The 19,651-nt window shown below is 38.5% G+C and overlaps 1 protein-coding gene across 1 annotated transcript in view; it reads left to right on the top strand.

Annotated features, from left to right (window-relative positions):
* Gbe1 (1,4-alpha-glucan branching enzyme 1) overlaps positions 1 to 19,651 on the top strand; it is a 244,121-nt gene that overhangs the window by 200,236 nt on the left and 24,234 nt on the right. Inside the window, exons 13-14 of the mRNA XM_052158831.1 lie at positions 13,678 to 13,862; positions 15,465 to 15,597. Of these exons, the coding sequence (XP_052014791.1) occupies positions 13,678 to 13,862; positions 15,465 to 15,597 (318 nt within the window). The remainder of the gene's footprint in view (positions 1 to 13,677; positions 13,863 to 15,464; positions 15,598 to 19,651) is intronic.

The raw sequence follows: 19,651 nt of genomic DNA, 5'->3' as shown, positions 1-19,651 counted from the left end.
TCTAGCATCCAGCCAGCAAAATTGAAGGCATCTGACCTCTGTTGCCCACCATTACCTCTCCCTTTTAAGACTTAGAGGGAGGATCTCATTCTGTTTCTAAGTCTGATATTAACCTTAACCTCACTGTGTAGCCCAAACTGGCTGCAAACCACAATGTTCTTGCCTCTGTCTTCTGGGTTCTGGATTATGCAGGTTCCTTACCCTCCTAGATATATCAGCTCTGACACACTAACTCTTATTCATCATTGGTAAAGAGTGGATCACAGTATCTGCTATACCAGAAGACAATTGTACAAATTACAGTATTCAGTAAGTGATACATTTGGGATGACTGTGCTTAAAAAAATAATAATAAAGATTCGAGGTGCTTGTGGATCATGCCTTTAATTCCACCACACAGGATGCAGAGTTAGGTGAATCTCATGAGTTCGAAGCCAGCCTGGTCTACTGCATGAGTTCTAGGCTAGGCAGGGCTTCACATGTCTCAAGAAACTAACAAAACAAACAAACAAAATCTTCAATCCATTGTAGTACTTATACCACTATCAACAACAACAAAAGTGATCACACAGCCTGAACTTATTAGGATTTTACTGAGTATGAAAATTATTATCTTTTCTATCTATATCTAATTTCCAATAATGTATACTTAAATTTTTCCTGTTTTAAATTTGTTGACAAATTTTTGAGATTATACCAGTAATGCTAGAAATATATTAAACAGCATAAAATTATACAGTAGAATTGGTAGTAAAATAAGTTATTTCTTAGTGTCCTGTCACTCCACTAATGATGTGATAAATCACCATGTTAAAAGCAAATTACAGAAGGAAGGGTTGATGTGGGACTCTAGGTCTAGGAGCTTAGGACCATGGTGGGTATGTGGAGCTAGCAACAAGCGGCGAAAAAATGGTGAGAGTTCATATCATGAAGTGTAAGCAGAAAATAGAAAGGACATTGGGAATAGCACGAGTCTCTTGAAACCTAAAAGCTTGCCTTCTGTGCCAAAGGTTCCCCTGCAATGGGGAACCTTCCAGTGCTTCCAAGCAGATGAGGACTAGGGGCCAAATATTCAAATGCCCGAGACTTGTGGGGGACATCCCACTCACAACACCACACTTAGCGTTCCTACCCTTCCCTCCACTATTCACATAGGGGTTCTATTTTAATGGCTTTCAGAAATAATATTAAGTTATACATGTATATATTACCGAATGATAGTCTAGAATCTAGTCTGCCAATTTATGAATATTTAGATATTCATGAGTCTTGACATCTGTCACTTGGAATGTTAAAAGTTCCTTTTTACTCCCAAATACCTGACACATTTAATGATCCTTTGTAAAGTTTTGAGAAGTTTGGAGGAAACTTTGATAAGATGTTCATTTTTTTCCAGAAATACATTCATAGTTCAGTCTCTAAAGGACTCAGATAGCTACTCTAATGTGCTGCGATTCTGGAGGCTTATTTCTTCTTTTTAGTTCAATTAATGAGTCTCGTGGATATTTCCTTCCTCTTTAAGCATGCTATTATTTTATCTCTGAATATATTCCTTCATGTTGTTTAAAATTTAAAACTTTCATTTTACATAAAATAAATGTAAAATTTTATTAAATATAAAATAGTTATATTTAATATGAAGTTTGATCCAGGCTTTTATCATATTTCATTTTAAGTTTTGCATTTACTAATCAGAAGAATGAGAGTATATTTAGATGTGTCTCATAGTAGTTACGTGGTCAGTTCATTGACACGAATTCACATGAATGTACATTCACATGAGCAGGTAATAAACACAAAGTTGAAATGCAGCTTTTCTTATATAATAAGGTTTGAGTTTCAAGATATCCATGTGATAAAGATAACCACAGGGAGAAAGAAGAGGAACAGAGTTCTCTTTGGATGATTCAATTCCACAAACCCATCATTAGGAAAAACATAGAGGGGAGATTCCAGAAAAGGATAGGAAAAAAAAATCTTTTTGTCAAGAAAGTAATTTTGCAAACTAGAAAAAGGAAATTAAGTTTCTCTAGGAGGAAAAAAAAATACTGGATCTCAGTCACAGGAGATAATATCTAACCTGGATGATAAAGATCGATCAAAATCCAGGTAGTACGATTAGGAATTGCAAGTCACAGAACTGGGGGAGACACAGACTCAAATTCCTGGGTCATGATCTGATCTCCTTAGTGAATGGGCGCTGGCCCTGTGTGCTTGGAGTTAAAGAAGAAACGACAGCAAAGAAGTCCCAGTTATTCAAATAGAAACGAGTAGTGCGTTTGGAGGACATGGTCAGACATTGGCAAAGCCAAACCCAGCAGCAAGCTCAAGTACTTGTTATAGGAGTTGACTGTTTTCTCATTGCCAAACCGTTTCTTCCTTTTATAATGTTGTCCTTTGGTTTACCAACATGGAGAATGGTGCTATTTCTTTTTTTGTGCTGTGCTCACCTCTCAGGGAGACTTATGAATGACTTATATACGTTGCTTTCAATGCACTTATCTTGAAACTATTAAGGTTGTTTATGTGATTTTCACTCTTGCATCTTACTAGCCTCCAAGCCTGGTTGATGCACCAATTCATAAAATCATATTTTGTTTAAAAAACCTCACAAGAATTTTGTAAAGGGCAGCGTCTGAAGGAAGGACCTTTGTGAGGGATGAGGAGTCATGTTGCCCACAGCTGCCCTGTTGCTTTTGAACGTTTTTCTTTCTGTTGTCATTGCTAACCCAAAATGAAGCAAGAGCTGATATGCTACCCAGCACCCAACTAGCTGTGGTCAGGCACATGGGACAGTAGAAGTGTCAAAGGATAGCAAACTGATGCAGGGCAATCGAGTATATCCTGAAGTATATAAGTATCATATATGACATGTAGTTAAATCTGTAATAGAATTACTGTCCACTGGTGGGAAGGCCACGGAAGAGGGAAGCACAGCCAATCATGAGCAGGAATAATCCTGAGATTCTTAGAAAAGCACTCATCTTCCTTGAAGTGAAACCAGTATTCAGGGAAACGGGTATTGGTTTTTAAAGAAGTATTTTCTTTCCAGCCCTCCCCACCCACTTCAGGTTTTTATCGCTTCTTTTTGTATGGCATTGGCTTAACATTGCAAGATTAGTTGGCAAGGAGTTTAGTAATCTCCATTACTGTATATGCTGACGCGTTCACAGAGATGTCATGGTTGGTGGTGGTAGCATTTCATCCTGGATATGAGCAGTATAACTCCACTAATAATCCTTTGAGTCTAAACCTGAAGTGGTAATAGCCACCATCCATGACTTCCCCCATCCATGAGTATGTGCGTGTGTGAGAGTATGTATAACTTTCAGTCAAGCAGTTTTGTCTTTGTTTTAATGATTTCCTTTTTCCTACCCATCCTTGCCACCTAAGAATAGGTAGAATTATTTGATGATTGTAGGACTTTGGGTCCTGAGTCTGGAGTCTGCCACTGGGATCTGTCCCTGGGTGAGTCAGGACACAGGGAGTTTGACTGTGCTTACCCCATACTAACTCAGGGTGGGTGTTGGGTCATAGGGAAAACCTCTGGACACCACTGGAGGGTGGGGGTGGAGTGATTGTCCTGGGCTTGTCCAGCAGGAGGCTTGAGCTTGGTGGAAGTTGTGGCTGGGAGCTCGGAGAGGCCTTTTACCTGAGACTCGACAGCTGCTCTATAGGCAAAGACTTTCTCCATGGCTCTCCATGAAAAGAGGCAGTCCATGATTTTAAGGCATTTATTGTCGTGGCTAAAGGGGGATGTGTAAAACCATACCCCACTTCTCAGGGTGGGCCTGAGATTAAATAAGTTGCAGGGAGGCGCATCTGGGAAGGAAAGTTTATTGCCTAAACCCTCCAGACCTCTATGTACCTCATTGAAATGGAGATCTCTGTCTTGAGCGTGAATGACAGTGGTCACCTCTGTTTTCCTCATCTCCATGTGGAGGGCTTGGGGCGTTGCCCTTATGTGACTGATGGCCACAAATCTATGCGGGGCTGCTGCTAGTGACAGGGGCCTGGTTCCAGGGAGCAGGCAAAGCTCCTACCCTCCCTTCAGGGTCTCTGGGGCTTACAGCCTTAGCTCAAGCAGGAAGCTTACCTTTCATGGCCCACTGCCCCAGAGTAGATGGCTTATTCAAATGCAAGATATTGAAAGCCCCTTCTACCAAGATGGCCATTTGGTAATGCTCTCTTGAGTTACGTTCTGCTTGCCTGCAAATGTTCTGAATTCAGAAAAGAGTTTCCTAGTGGCCTCTTCTTTCCCTCCACTTTGTTTTTTTTTTACATGGCTTATTGTTTTCCAGTAGGATTACGTTCCATACAATATAAAATAATACTTAAAATATGTCAGAGAATTCCTTTCCCATCGCTGCCAACCTTTGTATTATAAAACAGTATTTATTTAAATGATTGTTTTAGCAAAAGGAAAAAAAAATCAAAAACAAAACCAAACGAAACCCAGATAAATGTTAAAACAAATGACCACATGAACCAGCAAGAAGTTGTGAGGCCTTGTGCAGGATTCTGACAAAGACATACTAGACGCGAGTGAGGGGACCCATGCATATGCTTGTGCGTAAGATGTGAGGTACAGCTCCCAGCACTACCAAACCAAAGCAAAGAGAAGATTTTTGGGGACTAACCAGCCGTAACGTCGAATATTAACAGCAACAATCCTAGCGCATGCAAAGCACAAAGGAAGGACAGGCCAGTAATAAATACGCTTTATTTACGGCTCCTGTCCTCTATCTTCCCTAACACTTGCACATTCACAGGAGCTTATGTGTACATTGTTTGAAACAAGTACCGGGGGCGAGATACAATGGCTGAAACAAGGGCATCAAATTTGAATGCTAGCCAACATGCGTTATGCCCGAATAGCTCCAGAAAGTCATGTTAATTGCTTTTCTGAAATATTTGTAAATGGGAATGATTTTTTTGTATTGAATAACTTCTGTGAGATTTAAGGTAACTGCCGTTGTGGCAAATACGTCTGTCGGAGGCCCTTGGGAAGTTTGAACCGCTTTTTAAAATAGTTTTTACTTATCATATATCTCATGTATTAGAATTGTTTTCCACTTGGTAAATGATAAAGTATTAGATGTTGTATAATAGCCCTTCTCTATTAATAGTTCTGTAGTGTAGGAATTCAAAAACTGCATGTTGGTAGGTATGTCTATGTTCATTCTATTGCAGCTGTACATAATACATAGTTAATCTGATTTTGTACTTATGGGGACAGGTGGTGAGGTGTTTTTATTCTGGTTGTTAGGTCATTTAGTTTTGACAAGCTTCATACCCAGACATGTAACCTAAGTATTTACTTTGTCTACTGGCATGCAGCTAACTCATATGTGTGGCCAAGCCCCAAAATAGTTTTGAATTGATAATAGTCTAACATATGCCTACACGCCATTTTGCAATCTCTTCTGGACGTTTTATGGATAATTGACCAGGGGTACAATATCATCAGCTAGGATAGAAGAACAGAAGGGAACCCCCTTGGGACCATATGCCTAGCATTCAGCACTGCACCTTGGGCTCTTGATCCTACTTTACTAATGGAAATTAAGGAGCACTCCCTCATTGGAGGAAGTGTAAGAGGAATGACACAGCATTTGTTCTAGATCCACATCCCACTTATTTAGGAGGCCAAAGAACTAGAATTTACCATCTGTTCTGATCGGCATTTTGGTTTTATAGTCACCATTACAATTTTTAAGATACTAAATAGGGTACTAGACTGTTCTTACTTTAATAACATAAAATTAGAAAGCATGTAATTTATGACTGCCATTGGGAATGGCCCTTCTCTGTCAGGTATTTATTTAAATCCTTCCTATAGGAACATCTTGAATAAAGAAATAGAAAATTCATCATAGCTGTGTTTCGTGACTCACTCTTCAGTAATGTGGATGAACTCTCAGAAATACCCGCGTCGTTTTCATTCATTGGTATCTTCTGTTGTTATTAAATGATTCTCATACCCGAGACTTAACTTGTATGCCCACTGCAGAGCTCCTGTGGCTGGCATCCTTGCTGGTGGGGTGTCTTTCCAGGAGCTCAGCTTTTTGTTTCCCAATTTCGCTGCTTCTCCTTCTGTCCCTCTGGACTTCAGATTCCTATTCCAAGTTTTCATCTTCTGTACAGGAAATCAAGTTTCTTATTTACTGTATTACCATATCCTTTTCTGGCACTGATTTATGTATCCTTTCCTATGTTTCTCTATGCTCTTCCTGAGCCTCAAGAACAGAGATGTGGGCCACTTCGTAACAAAGGTTATGATATCCTACAATTCTTAGACTACCTCTGAAGAACGCCATCCTCTGCTTGTGTAAGATGTGATGTAGAAACAATCTCACTTCACCTCCCAGTACTGCCAATCCAGCCTCTCTCCATCTAATCCCTGCAGAGGATTAGGCAGCTGGTATTCTCTCAGACCTCTCCCACTGTTTTGGTTAGCATAGATTTCATTGGTCCTTTACGACCAGCCACTTCCTTTTTCCTCCTCCTTAGCTTATAGGCTTGATAAGAGAGATGATGCTGGTGCATGTTACATGTGCTTACAAACAGTGTTGAATATGTAATCATCAATTAGAGATATGCACATGGCCAGTGCAGAGCTAGCAGGGACCATTGGATGTAGGCAGCACACATATGCATAGAGATCTATGTCATGGAGGGAGGGTAGTGACTGCAAGTCTATTTTTCTGGAAAAGAAACTATCAAAGCCCAGTTTGGAAAATTGTTTTTGGAAAATTGTTTCATCCTGTGTTCTTCCCTTTGTTAAGAATACACTCATTACAGGCCTGAAATATAACGTAGTTTAAAATAGAAGACTCATTTAAAAGATAGTTTTCAGTATACAAAGAAGCAGCAGAGATTTTCCCCCTCATTAGGACTGTGTATTATTTTTATATATAAATAAACTGGGAAACAACAAAGAAATATATATATATATATATATATATATATATATATATATATTCATATATATTCACAGTACTGAGGCCACTGTAGACTTTAATTAATTCCTAGGTAAAATTAGTATGCATTGCAGTTTAGTGAAACAAAATACACAAGCCTGCTAATCAAAATGTTCAGCTAACAGAACTGGGGCTTTTCATTACTTATATTGTCTTGCATTTCATCACTCTACCAGCTGGCTTCTTGTCAATTTATAGCCTGGACCTTTACATCAAACAGAAAAAAAAAAATTAATTACAGGGAAAGGAATCCCAATAGGAATTTTGTGCTTAGAGGTTTTTCACAATTAACCAGACATGAATGGGAATGCATACAGAGGAAATAGAAAGGAAGAGAAAGAACTTTGTTGAGTTTTCTAAAATCATTAACTGTAGCAGCATTAGTCACCTGCTTGCCTATTTTGTTCGAAAGTTGTTTCGCCAAACATGTCAGCCATTCTCTTTTCTGAAAGCACTTAAGTCTGGTGCACCACTGAACTCAGTGAATCATGACATGAACAGAAAAATTTCTTACAAGTTGTCCCCAGTGAGACCTCAAAAATTGTTCTCTTGCCTTCATTTTGAATTTGGTAACACCCTGTATGCTGTACTCCTGATCATAATCATAACTTAATGAGCTGAGAGATGGTGACTGCCTTGTTACTTGCAATGTGTGTTTGGACTAAAAGTACTGTTCTCAAGTGTCGCAGTCATCCCCTCTGGGTCCCACAGTAATTTCAAATGTGACTTTCCTCAGCCTCTTATCTGTTGGAGAAACCAGCCAGCAGTTTTAAAAATGCTCTGTCTTGTTTTCTGTTTTGTTTTGTTTTTTTTTTATTTTGCTTAGAAAAATTTCCATGTGACCCATATTCCTAATTCCCAAGATTCAAATAGAGTCTTTCTCAAATACATTGAAGCTGCAGTGGCTAGAAAGTATAAAGAAAACATTTCCACTCAAGAAAAGTGTGCATAGGACTATAGCTAGGATATGTTGCTTAGGATACCAAGCAGTCACCCAGGGGCAGATCAGTCCAGGTTCTAACTACACATGGAATTAAACAAGGAGTGTACACTTTCTAAGTGACATGCATACATAGTACTCAGGTGTGATTTAGCGTAGTATTTTCCAGTTAGTTAATTTCAAATGCTTATAAAGACCATGCTGTTCCCATCCCGTAGAATTGTCTATTCTAACATAAATTCGCCACCTTCTTGGCCATCACCAGAATACATTCATATGTTCCTGATCATTTTTAATATAGAGCAGCCCCTAGTTATCAGTTCATTTCGAGGTTCATACTTCACTGCACTGTCTCAAGCAGTAAATAATTTGTCTAAATAATTTGTAGAGCACAACTGAAGAGACCATTTTTTTTTTTAAACTTTTAGTAATGATAGTATTTTTCTTCATTAAGGTTGTAAGCTGGGAGCTACTAACAGGCACTGTGCAGGTTTGGCTGTTCAGCCTGAGAATGCTTTGCTGCGCTTCCAAGGTCACCTTCAGAGCCTTCACATGATTTATTCCCATTTATCCATTTATTTTGCACTTGTGTTTATGGCTTTGAACCAAAAAAAAAAAAAAAAAAGGAATTTCATGTTGGGTTTATCTGCATCAAACTTAATTTGCTGCAGGTCGGCTCATTTACAAGGGTGATGCCATCAGACCCACCCTGTAGAATGTTTTGCATGTGCAGTCACTGATACAGGTTTCGCTACTTTTGTTTTCTGTTGTGGTTGTGGCTGCTCCTGATATTGTTGCATGGCTTTCTGATGGTTTCAGGTCCTTTAAAAAAGCCTCTCCTGAGAAGATTTTTCAGAAGATCTGAATCAGTAGGTCTCCACCTGTGGGTCGCAACCCTTTAGTGGTTGAATGACTTTTTCCGCAGAGGTGACATATCAGATATCTTGCATATCATATACCTACATTTTAATTCATAACAGTAGCAAACTTACTGTTATGAAATAGCAACAAAAAGAACTATGTTTGGGAATCGCCACAGCATGAAGAACTATATTAAAAGGTCTCAGCATTAGGAAGGTTGACATCCACTGATGTGATTCTAATAGAGGTCAGTCAATAACTGATTGATTACTTAATGAGAGTTTTATCATATCATTGCTTTTTAAAAGAGAGCTCTGTCTTTCTTTCTTTCTTTGAAATGTGATGACATGTTCTGTATTAAATAAGTGTGCTTATTAATTTTTTAGTCTGTGTTTTAAATAAGTAAATTTATGATTGATAACATAAAATAAATAAAACTTACAATGGATACAAACATCTTAATTTGGGTTCTGATACTAAATATTTGTCCAGGATTTTAATTTGCATAACCCAATGTGTCTAATTGAGCCTCTCATATACTCATTGATATTGGGGGGCCATTCGCTGGAGCTTAAATCTACACCCTTAAAGAAGAATTGATTCTCCCTCTCTGAGAGCCATCCCCTTTCTGTATCTCCATTGTAGGATTGAAGGCCTGTCCAGAACAGCTTACTAGTTTGATCTTGAACAGGTTTTGACTTTGAGTGCAGGACCCCAGCCCCATCTATAATATAGTGATTATCCCCAGTTATTTCTGACCTCTAGCTCTTTCCATTTTTCTGTCCTGTCTTCTGAGATGGTTCTTGAGCCTTGGTGGGAGGTTTGGTATGGTTGTCCCCTTGGGTCTGTGGACTCCACTGAAACTCACTCTTCCCAAAGAAGGATTCTAAATGAATAAAAAAGGGGCCTCTTGTCTAAATGAACTTCTTAGTTTCACTGTACACTCACAGTGACAACCTATCTTTCCTCTGGTATTCTATGTACATATCCTGTGAAGCATTGTCATTTCGAGAAAAATAATAAAATTTTGTGGAACTGTTACCTTTATGAGTCTAAACCTATGATGTTAAATGTAAACTAGATTTTCTTAACAAAGTTTACTATTCAAAGCAACTACATGGTAGATTATTTTAAACTGAATTTGGCTTCTGACTTTCTTCATTATAGCTACAAGTAATGTTTAAAGTAATTCTTATGCAAGTGTCAGAGTTGTATACACTTCCACATGGACCCAACTATAGATCCATGTCTACTTCTTCCTTTCCAATTTGTATCCCCTTGACCTCCTTATGTTGTCTAATTGCTCTAGCTAGAACTTCAAGTACTATATTGAAAAGATATGGAGATAGAGGACAGCCTTGTCTAGTCCCTGATTTTAGTGGGATTGCTTCAAGTTTCTCTCCATATAGTTTGATGTTGGCTACCAGTTTGCTGTATATTGCTTTAACGATGTTTAGGTATGGGCCTTGAATTCCTGTTCTTTCCAAGACTTTAAGCATGAAAGGATGCTGAATTTTGTCAAATGCTTTTTCTGCATCTAATGAGATGATCATATGGTTTTTTTTCTTTGAGTTTGTTTATGTAGTGGATAGCATTGATGGATTTTCTTATATTGAACCATCCCTGCATCCCTGGGATGAAGCCTACTTGATCATGGTGGATGATCCTTTTGATGTGTTCTTGGATTCGGTTGGCAAGAATTTTATTAAGTATTTTTGCATCAATATTCATAAGAGAAATTGGCCTGAAGTTCTCTTTCTTTGTTGGATCTTTGTATGGTTTTGGTATCAGCATAATTGTGGCTTCATAGAACGAGTTGGGTAGAGTTCCTTCTGTTTCTATTTTGTGGAATAGTTTGAAGAGTATTGCTGTTAGGTCTTCTATGAAGGTCTGATAGAATTCTGCATTGAAGCCATCTGGTCCCGTGCTTTTTTTGGTTGGGAGACTTTCTATGACCCTTTTTATTTCTTCATTTAGTTTTGGTGTTGGATATCTGTCTAGGAAACTGTCCATTTCCTCCAGATTTTTCAGTTGTGTTGAGTATAAGCTTCTGTAGTAGGATCTAATGATTTTTTTGCAGATGACATGATAGTCTACTTAAGTGACCCGAAAACCTCCACCAGAGAACTCCTACAGCTGATAAACAACTTCAGCAAAGTGGCTGGTTATAAAAGCAACTCAAGCAAATCAGTTGCCTTCCTATACTCAAAGGATAAGCAGGCTGAGAAAGAAGTTAGGGAAATGACACCCTTCACAATAGCCACAAACAATATAAAGTATCTTGGTGTGACTCTAACCAAACAAGTGAAAGATCTATATGACAAGACCTTCAGGTCTCTGAAGAAGGAAATCGAAGAAGACCTCAGAAAATGGAAAAATCTGCCATGCTCATGGATCGGCAGGATTAATATAGTTAAAATGGCCATATTGCCAAAAGCAATCTACAGATTCAGTGCAATCCCCATCAAAATCACAACTCAGTTCTTCACAGAGTTAGAAAAAGCAATTCTCAAATTCATCTGGAATAACAAAAAACCCAGGATAGCTAAAACTATTCTCAACAACAAAAGAAATTCTGGGGGAATCAGTATCCCTGACTTCAAGCCATATAACAGAGCAATAGTGTTAAAAACTGCATGGTATTGGTACAGTGACAGACAAGTGGACCAATGGAATAGAATTGAAGATCCAGAAATGAACCCACACACCTATGGTCATTTGATCTTCGACAAAGGAGCCAAAAACATCCAGTGGAAAAAAGATAGCCTTTTCAACAAATGGTGCTGGTTCAATTGGAGGTCAGCATGCAGAAGAATGTGAATTGATCCATTCTTATCTCCATGTACTAAACTTCACTCCAAGTGGATCAAGGACCTCCATGTAAAACCAGACACACTGAAACTAATAGAAAAGAAACTATGGAAGACCCTAGAGGACATGGGCACGGGGGGGGGGGGGGGGGGGGGGGGGGGGAAAGTTCCTGAACAGATCACCAATAAGATCAAGATCAAGATGTAAGATCAAGAATTGACAAATGGGACCTCATAAAATTACAAAGTTTCTGTAAGGCAAAGGACACTGTTAAAAGGACAAAACGGCAACCATCAAATTGGGAAAGGATATTCACCAACCCTACATCTGATAGAGGGCTAATATCCAATATATACAAAGAACTCAAGAAGTTAGACCCCAGGGAACCAAATAACCCTATTAAAAAATGTGGTACAGATCTAAACAAAGAATGTTCACCTGAAGAAATTCAGATGGCCGAGAGGCACCTTAAGAAGTGCTCAACATCATTAGTCATTAGGGAAATGCAGATCAAAACAACCCTGAGATTTCACCTCACTCCAGTCAGAATGGCTAAGGTCAAAAACTCAGGAGACAGCAGGTGTTGGCGAGGATGTGGAGAAAGAGGAACACTCCTCCACTGCTGGTGGGGCTGTAAGATGGTACAACCACTGTGGAAATCAGTCTGGAGGATCCTCAGAAAACTGGACATGAGACTTCCAGAGGACCCTGCTATACCTATTCTGGGCATATACCCAAAGGATTCCCCGGCATACAATAAAGACACATGCTCCATTATGTTCATAGCAGCCTTATTTATAATAGCCAGAAGCTGGAAAGAACCCAGATGCCCCTCAAAGGAGGAATGGATACAGAAAATGTGGTATATTTACACAATGGAATACTACTCAGCAATTAGAAACAATGAATTCACAAAATTTTTAGGCAAATGGTTTGATCTGGAAAATATCATCCTAAGAGAGGTAACCCAGTCACAAAAGAATACACATGGAATGCAATCTCTGATAAGTGGATATTAATTAGCCCAGAAACCCTGAATACCCAAGGCACAAATCGCATAACAAATGATTCCCATGAAGAAGTATGGAGAAGGTCCTGATCCTGGAAAGGATTGATCTAGCATTGGAGAGGAATATAAAGACAGAGAAAAAAAGGAGGGAGGTGATTGGAGAATGGATGGAGAGAAGAAGGTTTATGGGACATATGGGGAGGGGGGATCCGGGAAAGGGGAAATCATTTGGAATGTAAAGAAAGAATATAGAAAATAAAAATATTTTAAAAAAAGAAATATTTGGATAAGACATTGTAAATTGGCATTATGAAATTGGGAGTTTCTTATACATAAATATATTTGTTTAAAAAAATAAAATAAAATAAAATAAAATAAAATAAAATAAAATAAAATAGATCCATGTCTAAAGTAACCAGGACATCTGAGAAAATGATATGGACACAAATTTACAACATGTGTGCTGACTGTAGTGTGGTAGAATAATCTTCATATTTTAATCAGCTGAAGCTGAACTATGGGGTTTCAGAGTCGAAATGTGATTCCCTCTTGGTTTTGCTTCTGTTGTTGCTGTTGGTGGTAACAGTGATGATGGAGGTGGTGGTGGCGGTATGGTGTGTATGTGTGTGATACATGTGAGTGTATAGGTGTAGGCCCTTAAGTGCATACAGATGGAAGCAGAAGGAGGACATCCGGTGTCTTCCACTGTTCTCTACCTTACTGCCTTGGTTATCACTCAGCCAGTAGCACTCTGATTTGGCTACGTTGGCTGTTCAGTGAGCTTCAACTATCTGCCTATTTACAGCCTATGATGTCAGAGTTATACCACATGCAGCCCTGCCTAAGTTTTAGAGATTTGAGCTCACATATCCACGGTTGGACAGCAACTGCTCCTTCCCCCTGAGTCATCTCCCCAGGCTTGGTCCATCCTGTTTGTAAAGTAGATGCCGACATTATTTAATGAATTACACTGTGAATGTACTTTTAAATAAATTTGGAAATGTGGAATTACAGAGTTCTCTAATAAGAGATGCTATTGTTTCTCCCTGTTATTTTTATTTGTTTTAATACAGGTAATGAGTTTGGGCATCCTGAATGGTTGGACTTCCCAAGGAAAGGGAATAATGAGAGTTACCATTACGCCAGAAGGCAGTTTAATTTAACCGATGATGACCTTCTTCGTTATAAGTTCTTAAATAACTTTGACAGAGATATGAATAGACTGGAAGAAAGATGTGGTTGGCTTTCAGCTCCACAGGTAAGCTCTTTGGTCTGAATGTGATGTTCTAGTCACCAGTGTAGGGCACGCATAGAATGGCAATGGGCTTGAATCTGCATGCAGGCCTTCCGAGCAGCACTTCATTACTCCAGTGTGTAGCGCCCTGTAATGTCCTGTAGGTTGTCAAAACATGTCACAGGATTCTCTCCAAGAGATAATGGAAATCTTATGCATACAGCTGGCCCTGCTTAGTTTCCTGTTTAGTTGGTTGTTGTTGTTTAAATTTAGTAATTTTCCTTTCAATTGGTTAAAAATAAATGGCAGACGCTCTGCATGAAACCCATTTTGGAAATTGCTGTGGAAACATCTTAATTGTTTTGACTGGTTTTCCTTTGTGTAAATAATTATGCTGTCATAAAGAAACTGCATTGACAACATGAATTTTTTTTTTAATTCCGGATTCCCCTTCTTTACTGGTCTCTAACTTGTCCTCTCAACGGATGCCATTAAACCTGCATGCTGCTTTGTACTTTGCATAAGTCTGAACTCTCCTCTGGAATTAAAGTCTCAGTTTTCAATAATTTGAGAAAAATGTAATTAACAGGTGCAAATTTTACACAGGCTTTTTCCCACCTCCTTGCAAAAATTTGCATATAGTATGTGGTAGTTAAAATCCATTTACTTTCAAGTGATACTGTTTGAAATTACTGTCAATATGTTTTTACTTTGGCATCTATGGCTTATTTGTTTAGTGACTGAACAAAGGTATTTGTATATTCAGTAAGACAGGCTACATGATTTGTATGCCTTAATCATGAGTATTAGGCACTCCATTTCCAGGGGAAAAAAAGAGCCAAATGATGCCCCTTTTTAGTAGAAACAAAGTTGAAATCCAAAAGGTGCAATGTGTGCTCTGCAGCCGTAGTTCTCACTGCTGAATTGCTGAGAGATGCTGCCGATCAGATCAGCATGGCCGTAGCTCTCCAGCACTAGACTTAGTGAGAGTGAACCCAAGACGCAAGGGCTCTTAAAGACAGTGATTGACAGGGACCCAGGATTGTACAAATATAATTTATTATTTGGACCTTTTCATATTATTAAGAAATATTCCCAGTATGTTGAGTGTACTTTAGTTTGCCATAGACTGTGTACAGAGTTATAGAAAAAAATGTATGTTTTGGTTTTGGTTTTGTTTGTTTGTTTGTCTGTTTTTTGTTTTTTGGGTTTTTTTTAGTATAAGTACAATTTCAAAAGTGGATATGATATTATAGTAACTTTGAAAGAATAATTGTATTTGCAATTACTTTACCTGATGAATCTTGTTACCAATCCAAAGTCTTGTGGAAAATATGTTTTATCCTTAGATCTAATACGCACAAATACTATATACTACAACTGTGCAACACTGACTGATCCCCTGTTTGTGCTCTCACGATGGAACATGGACAGTGGGGTTTTTATGTTCTTTAAGCTACTCTTGTTTGTCAAAATTGTAACATTCAAAACCTGCAGAACTCAGAGATTACCTTTTGGTGTAATAATGAGCAACGCATATTAAGAATGACAAGAGAAGTCTGTGGGAAATTGTTTGCTTGCAGCAGCAGCTCTGAGTGCTGTAAGTGTGACGTGCTATCCTTGCAGGCCTACGTGAGTGAAAAACATGAAGGCAATAAGACAATCACCTTTGAGAGAGCCGGACTTCTCTTTATTTTCAACTTCCACCCAAGCAAGAGCTATACAGACTACCGAGTCGGGACAGCAATACCAGGAAAATATCCTTTTTCTCTGCCAGTGAATATGTCTATTAAGATGTAATATTTCAAAGCACACACATATGGAAATGAGACTAGAATCTTGAACTCAGTCTCCTCATCTGAAAGGGGAGGGACTTGAAGTAGCTAACTTTGCCTAGCTTGTTTGGACTGAATGATTCATGATCTTTGCTTAAACTCTGAAAAATTTTGAAAGAAGTACTTTGTTCTAATAAGCAATTAATCATCACTTCATTTTCTACATAAAAGGTTTTGTAGTTGCATCTAATAATCATCTCTTTACCCACATCTCTGCCTAGCAAGGAAGACTATATACTTCAATGTTCATCTTCTTTCAATGTCTCTTCTAAAATTTAGGGCATGATTCACCTTTTAGATCAGAATTGTCAGCAAAGCAGGGAGGGGAAGGATGTGAAAGAGAAGAGGCAAGGAGAATACTTCCAATGCTGTCTCCTTACTCATGTTCACGGATATCATGGTGTCTCTTTCACTCCATTCTGACATCTTTGCTAAACCACCCAACTCTTACTGGAGCAGAAATGTATAAAACGAAAGTGTTATCTAAGACAGAAATCAATAAATGGTAGAGAAGCCAAAGTATTCCATGGGAAAAACAAGACAAGAACAGGGTAAAACAGAGAGATAGTAAAATAAGCAAGACCAGCCCAGTGGTTGGAAGCATAGACCATCCTTAGATAACGGGCAGTACTAAAGAGTAATTGAAGAACGCTGACTATAATAAAAGTACCAAAAGATAAATCTAACAGCACCAACTGAGTTCATGGAAGGAGTTTTAAAGCTGTATTAATTAGTTTAAGCATTTCTCTTGAGGTTTTTATGGTACATTGTTGAAAGATTTTAAAACCATGAATTTACTTAATAAGAATGTATGTACTAGGGCAAGTTTTCACATTTGAGTCTGAATGAAAAGAAAGATTTCAAGTTCAGGCATTAATCATGGGATACTGCAGAATACGTAAAATGTATCTAGGGTGTGAACTAAAGTTCTGGAGACAGATAACAAACAGCACATGGAGCTCTCTCTGAAGTAGAATGGACTCGGCAACTATTTGTAAGCTGAATTGTAAAGTCTCAGCTTTTTAGTTTTTATTTTAAAATGTTTTACATAATAAATTGTTATCATATTCTTTCCCCTATGTCAATTCATCCCAGATCTTCCTATCACCTAACTTGATGTTCTCTCTCTCATCTCCTCTTTCTCTTAAAACAACTAAAAAACAAAACAAAACAAACAAAACAACACTCAGCCCAAATATCTAACCTATAAACATGAAAACTCATACGACAAAAATAAAAAACAAACGGACAAAACCCCACAAAATAACATCAAATCCATTTTTTTTTTTTTTTTGGTTGGCTAACTTTCCTGGGCATGAGGCCTGCCCTGGAGTGTGGTTTATATAACAGGTGATAATGCATTGGGGGAACTGATTTTCCTTTTCTTAGCAGGTAACAACTCCAAGTACCTCCTTGGTTAAAGGTAGGACTTTGTATCTAGTTTACTTCTCAATGCAGAGAGATGGTGGTGGTCTTTTGTGAGTTTGTTCAGGAGTTTTGTGTTCTGTTTAGGAGTATCTTCTAATGAAACAGGACTGAAAACTCAGCCTTTGTGAGTTTTCAGTCCTGTTTCATTAGAAGATACTATTTCCTTGGAGTTGTCTACCCTTTCAAGGCACTGAATCTTCTGTGCCTTGAGAGGAGGGGTTTGATAAAGACATCTCTTTTAGGATTCCATGAGCATTTAGGGCGTAGTGCTCCAAAGTCTCTCCCTCTGTGTGCATTGTTCATTGGGCATCTAGGTATTAATTTCCATCTATTGCAATAAGCTTTTCCAATAATGCTTGAACAATACTATAGTCAATTGGTATAGCAATATCTCAGTACAAGTCAATGTATTGCTGTGTTCCTTTAGCAGATTAAGAGTAGCAGGTTTTCCTTTAGTCCTATTGGCTATATAATCTCAGGTGATTGGCTACTTTAGAAGTGTCAGGTAAGGATTTTATCTCATTGGGTGAGCTTTAAATCCAACAGTAGCGGTTTACTTCCTAACATTTCTGCCACAGTTACACTAGAATATTTTGCAAGCAGAATGCTCTGGTGGTCACAGGGTTTGTAGCTACGTGATTCTGAAGGTTTACTTTTCTCCTCTAGAATATGCAAAGTATTCTTCAGCAATCTGAACCCTAGTCAGAAGGGGTAGAACTTCTAGTTGGATATTAGCTCCATTTTTCCATATTTGGTAACACAGGTAAATGTGTCTTCAGCAATAAGGCCTTACCATCAGGTTATAGAGAGAAACTAACAGCTTTGGTGAGTTTTAGTGGGATCAACAGGACCTCTTTGACCAATGTCTCAACATGGTAAAACTCATCCCTACCACTGGATAATTTATTTGGTGGCATAAGATGTCTAGATGGGGCATTGTCTCCCCTATTATATGGTGACTCAACTTAAATTTCTTTCATATATGTATATATTTTAGGAATCATTTACAGTAATAAATTTTCATATGGTTATTCAAAAAGCCTTTAGTGTTAATTATCCCTCTTCATTTTACTTTTCTCCATAATCTACATATTCTTCATATTCCATGTCATCCTATGCTTTTCCCAGCTAATCTTATTATTCTTGTTTTCCCATGGGTCTCTTCCTAATACTCCTGGTCTCTTTTCTGTGTCGCATAGATTTGTGCCCTGTGAACCCTTGTTTATTTCTATTGTCTGCCTAATTCATGTCTTCCAGCCAACAATCAAGAGCTAACTTATGTATGGTGTTGCTTATCCTAAAGACATTTGCACTTTGATATCTCTATGAATACTCAAGAAGAAATTTAGGACCTATTGGTTTAGAGGAATTTTGCTATAATGGTGATTCTTTTCTTAAAAGAAGAAGCAGGGGGGGATCTCCAAACTAAGCTTGTACAATGCCTCATAGCTCAAAGACTGAAATCATACTGTCATCCTGGTTTTGAGAAGTCTAGTCTAGTCTCACCCTCACTGGTAAGTGACTGCTAATAAAACAGTTTCTCATTCCAAGGATTTGCTTCAAAACATAAACATGGTCATCTTAATTATTGAAAACATCAGTTTCCCTATAGCACTTCTTCTCAGGCTTTCCTCTCAGACCAAATGCCTAGAGTTCTTTCCATCTTTTGCTTCACCCTTCCATTTAACCCCCTTCCCTCCCTCTTTATCTCTTACAAAGTGAATTCTATCTACATCCATCTGACTCAGATCATCTGAAGCTGCCATGTCTCGCAGCACAGTTTTCCTTCACACATGCAAGTGTGACGTCGGGTGCCACATCCTCTTGGCTTCCATGCTGATGATGTTTGATGAATAGTGTTATAGGGTCATCATCTCTACCAATGGCAACCATATCATACTTACTGCTCCCATTAGACTCTCTCAATCAATGAAAGAGAATGTCTTGAGATGATCTTATCTCATCATCTTTATTCAGTGAAAAATTTTAACTCAAATTTCTAAATGTAACATTGAGCATGAAAATGTACAGTGGGTATACCATTTGCCTTCTAACCTTTTGGAAAAGATGGTAAAGGAATTCTTCAGTGGGTGGTTATTTGTAATTGGAACTTTTATTTATCTGAGGTACTTGTCTCAGAGGCTTGCTTCAGACTAAGATAATCCTTCTAGTTCTTTCTGAACTCTAGCTGATTGATTCAACTCAGCTATTCTGGCCCAACTCTTCTCCAAGCTGACTCCAGGAAGCTCAAACTGGCTTCTCCTGACTTCTGACTGAGTTGCTCTGCTTTGGCCCCAAACTAACTCTGACAATAAATGTGTTCTAATCTTTTGGCTCCTAATATGGCTTCACTTTCCTCTGCTCAGCTCCACTGTGCTGCACTCATTGCACTGACTCCCAGCTGACTGGCCAGAACTCAGAGATCTGTATCACTCTGTTACCTCAGTGCTGGGATTAAAGGCATGCGCCACCACGCCTGGACCTAAGCTTTTCTTTTCCTGAAACTTGCTCTGTACCAGGCTGGCCTTGAACTCAGAGATCTGCTTGCCT

This window comes from Apodemus sylvaticus, chromosome 15 (assembly GCF_947179515.1).
Source record: "Apodemus sylvaticus chromosome 15, mApoSyl1.1, whole genome shotgun sequence".
Lineage (NCBI taxonomy): Eukaryota > Metazoa > Chordata > Mammalia > Rodentia > Muridae > Apodemus > Apodemus sylvaticus.
The sequence above is the reverse complement of the archived record's forward strand: the minus strand, read 5'-3'. Positions and strand labels throughout refer to the sequence as shown.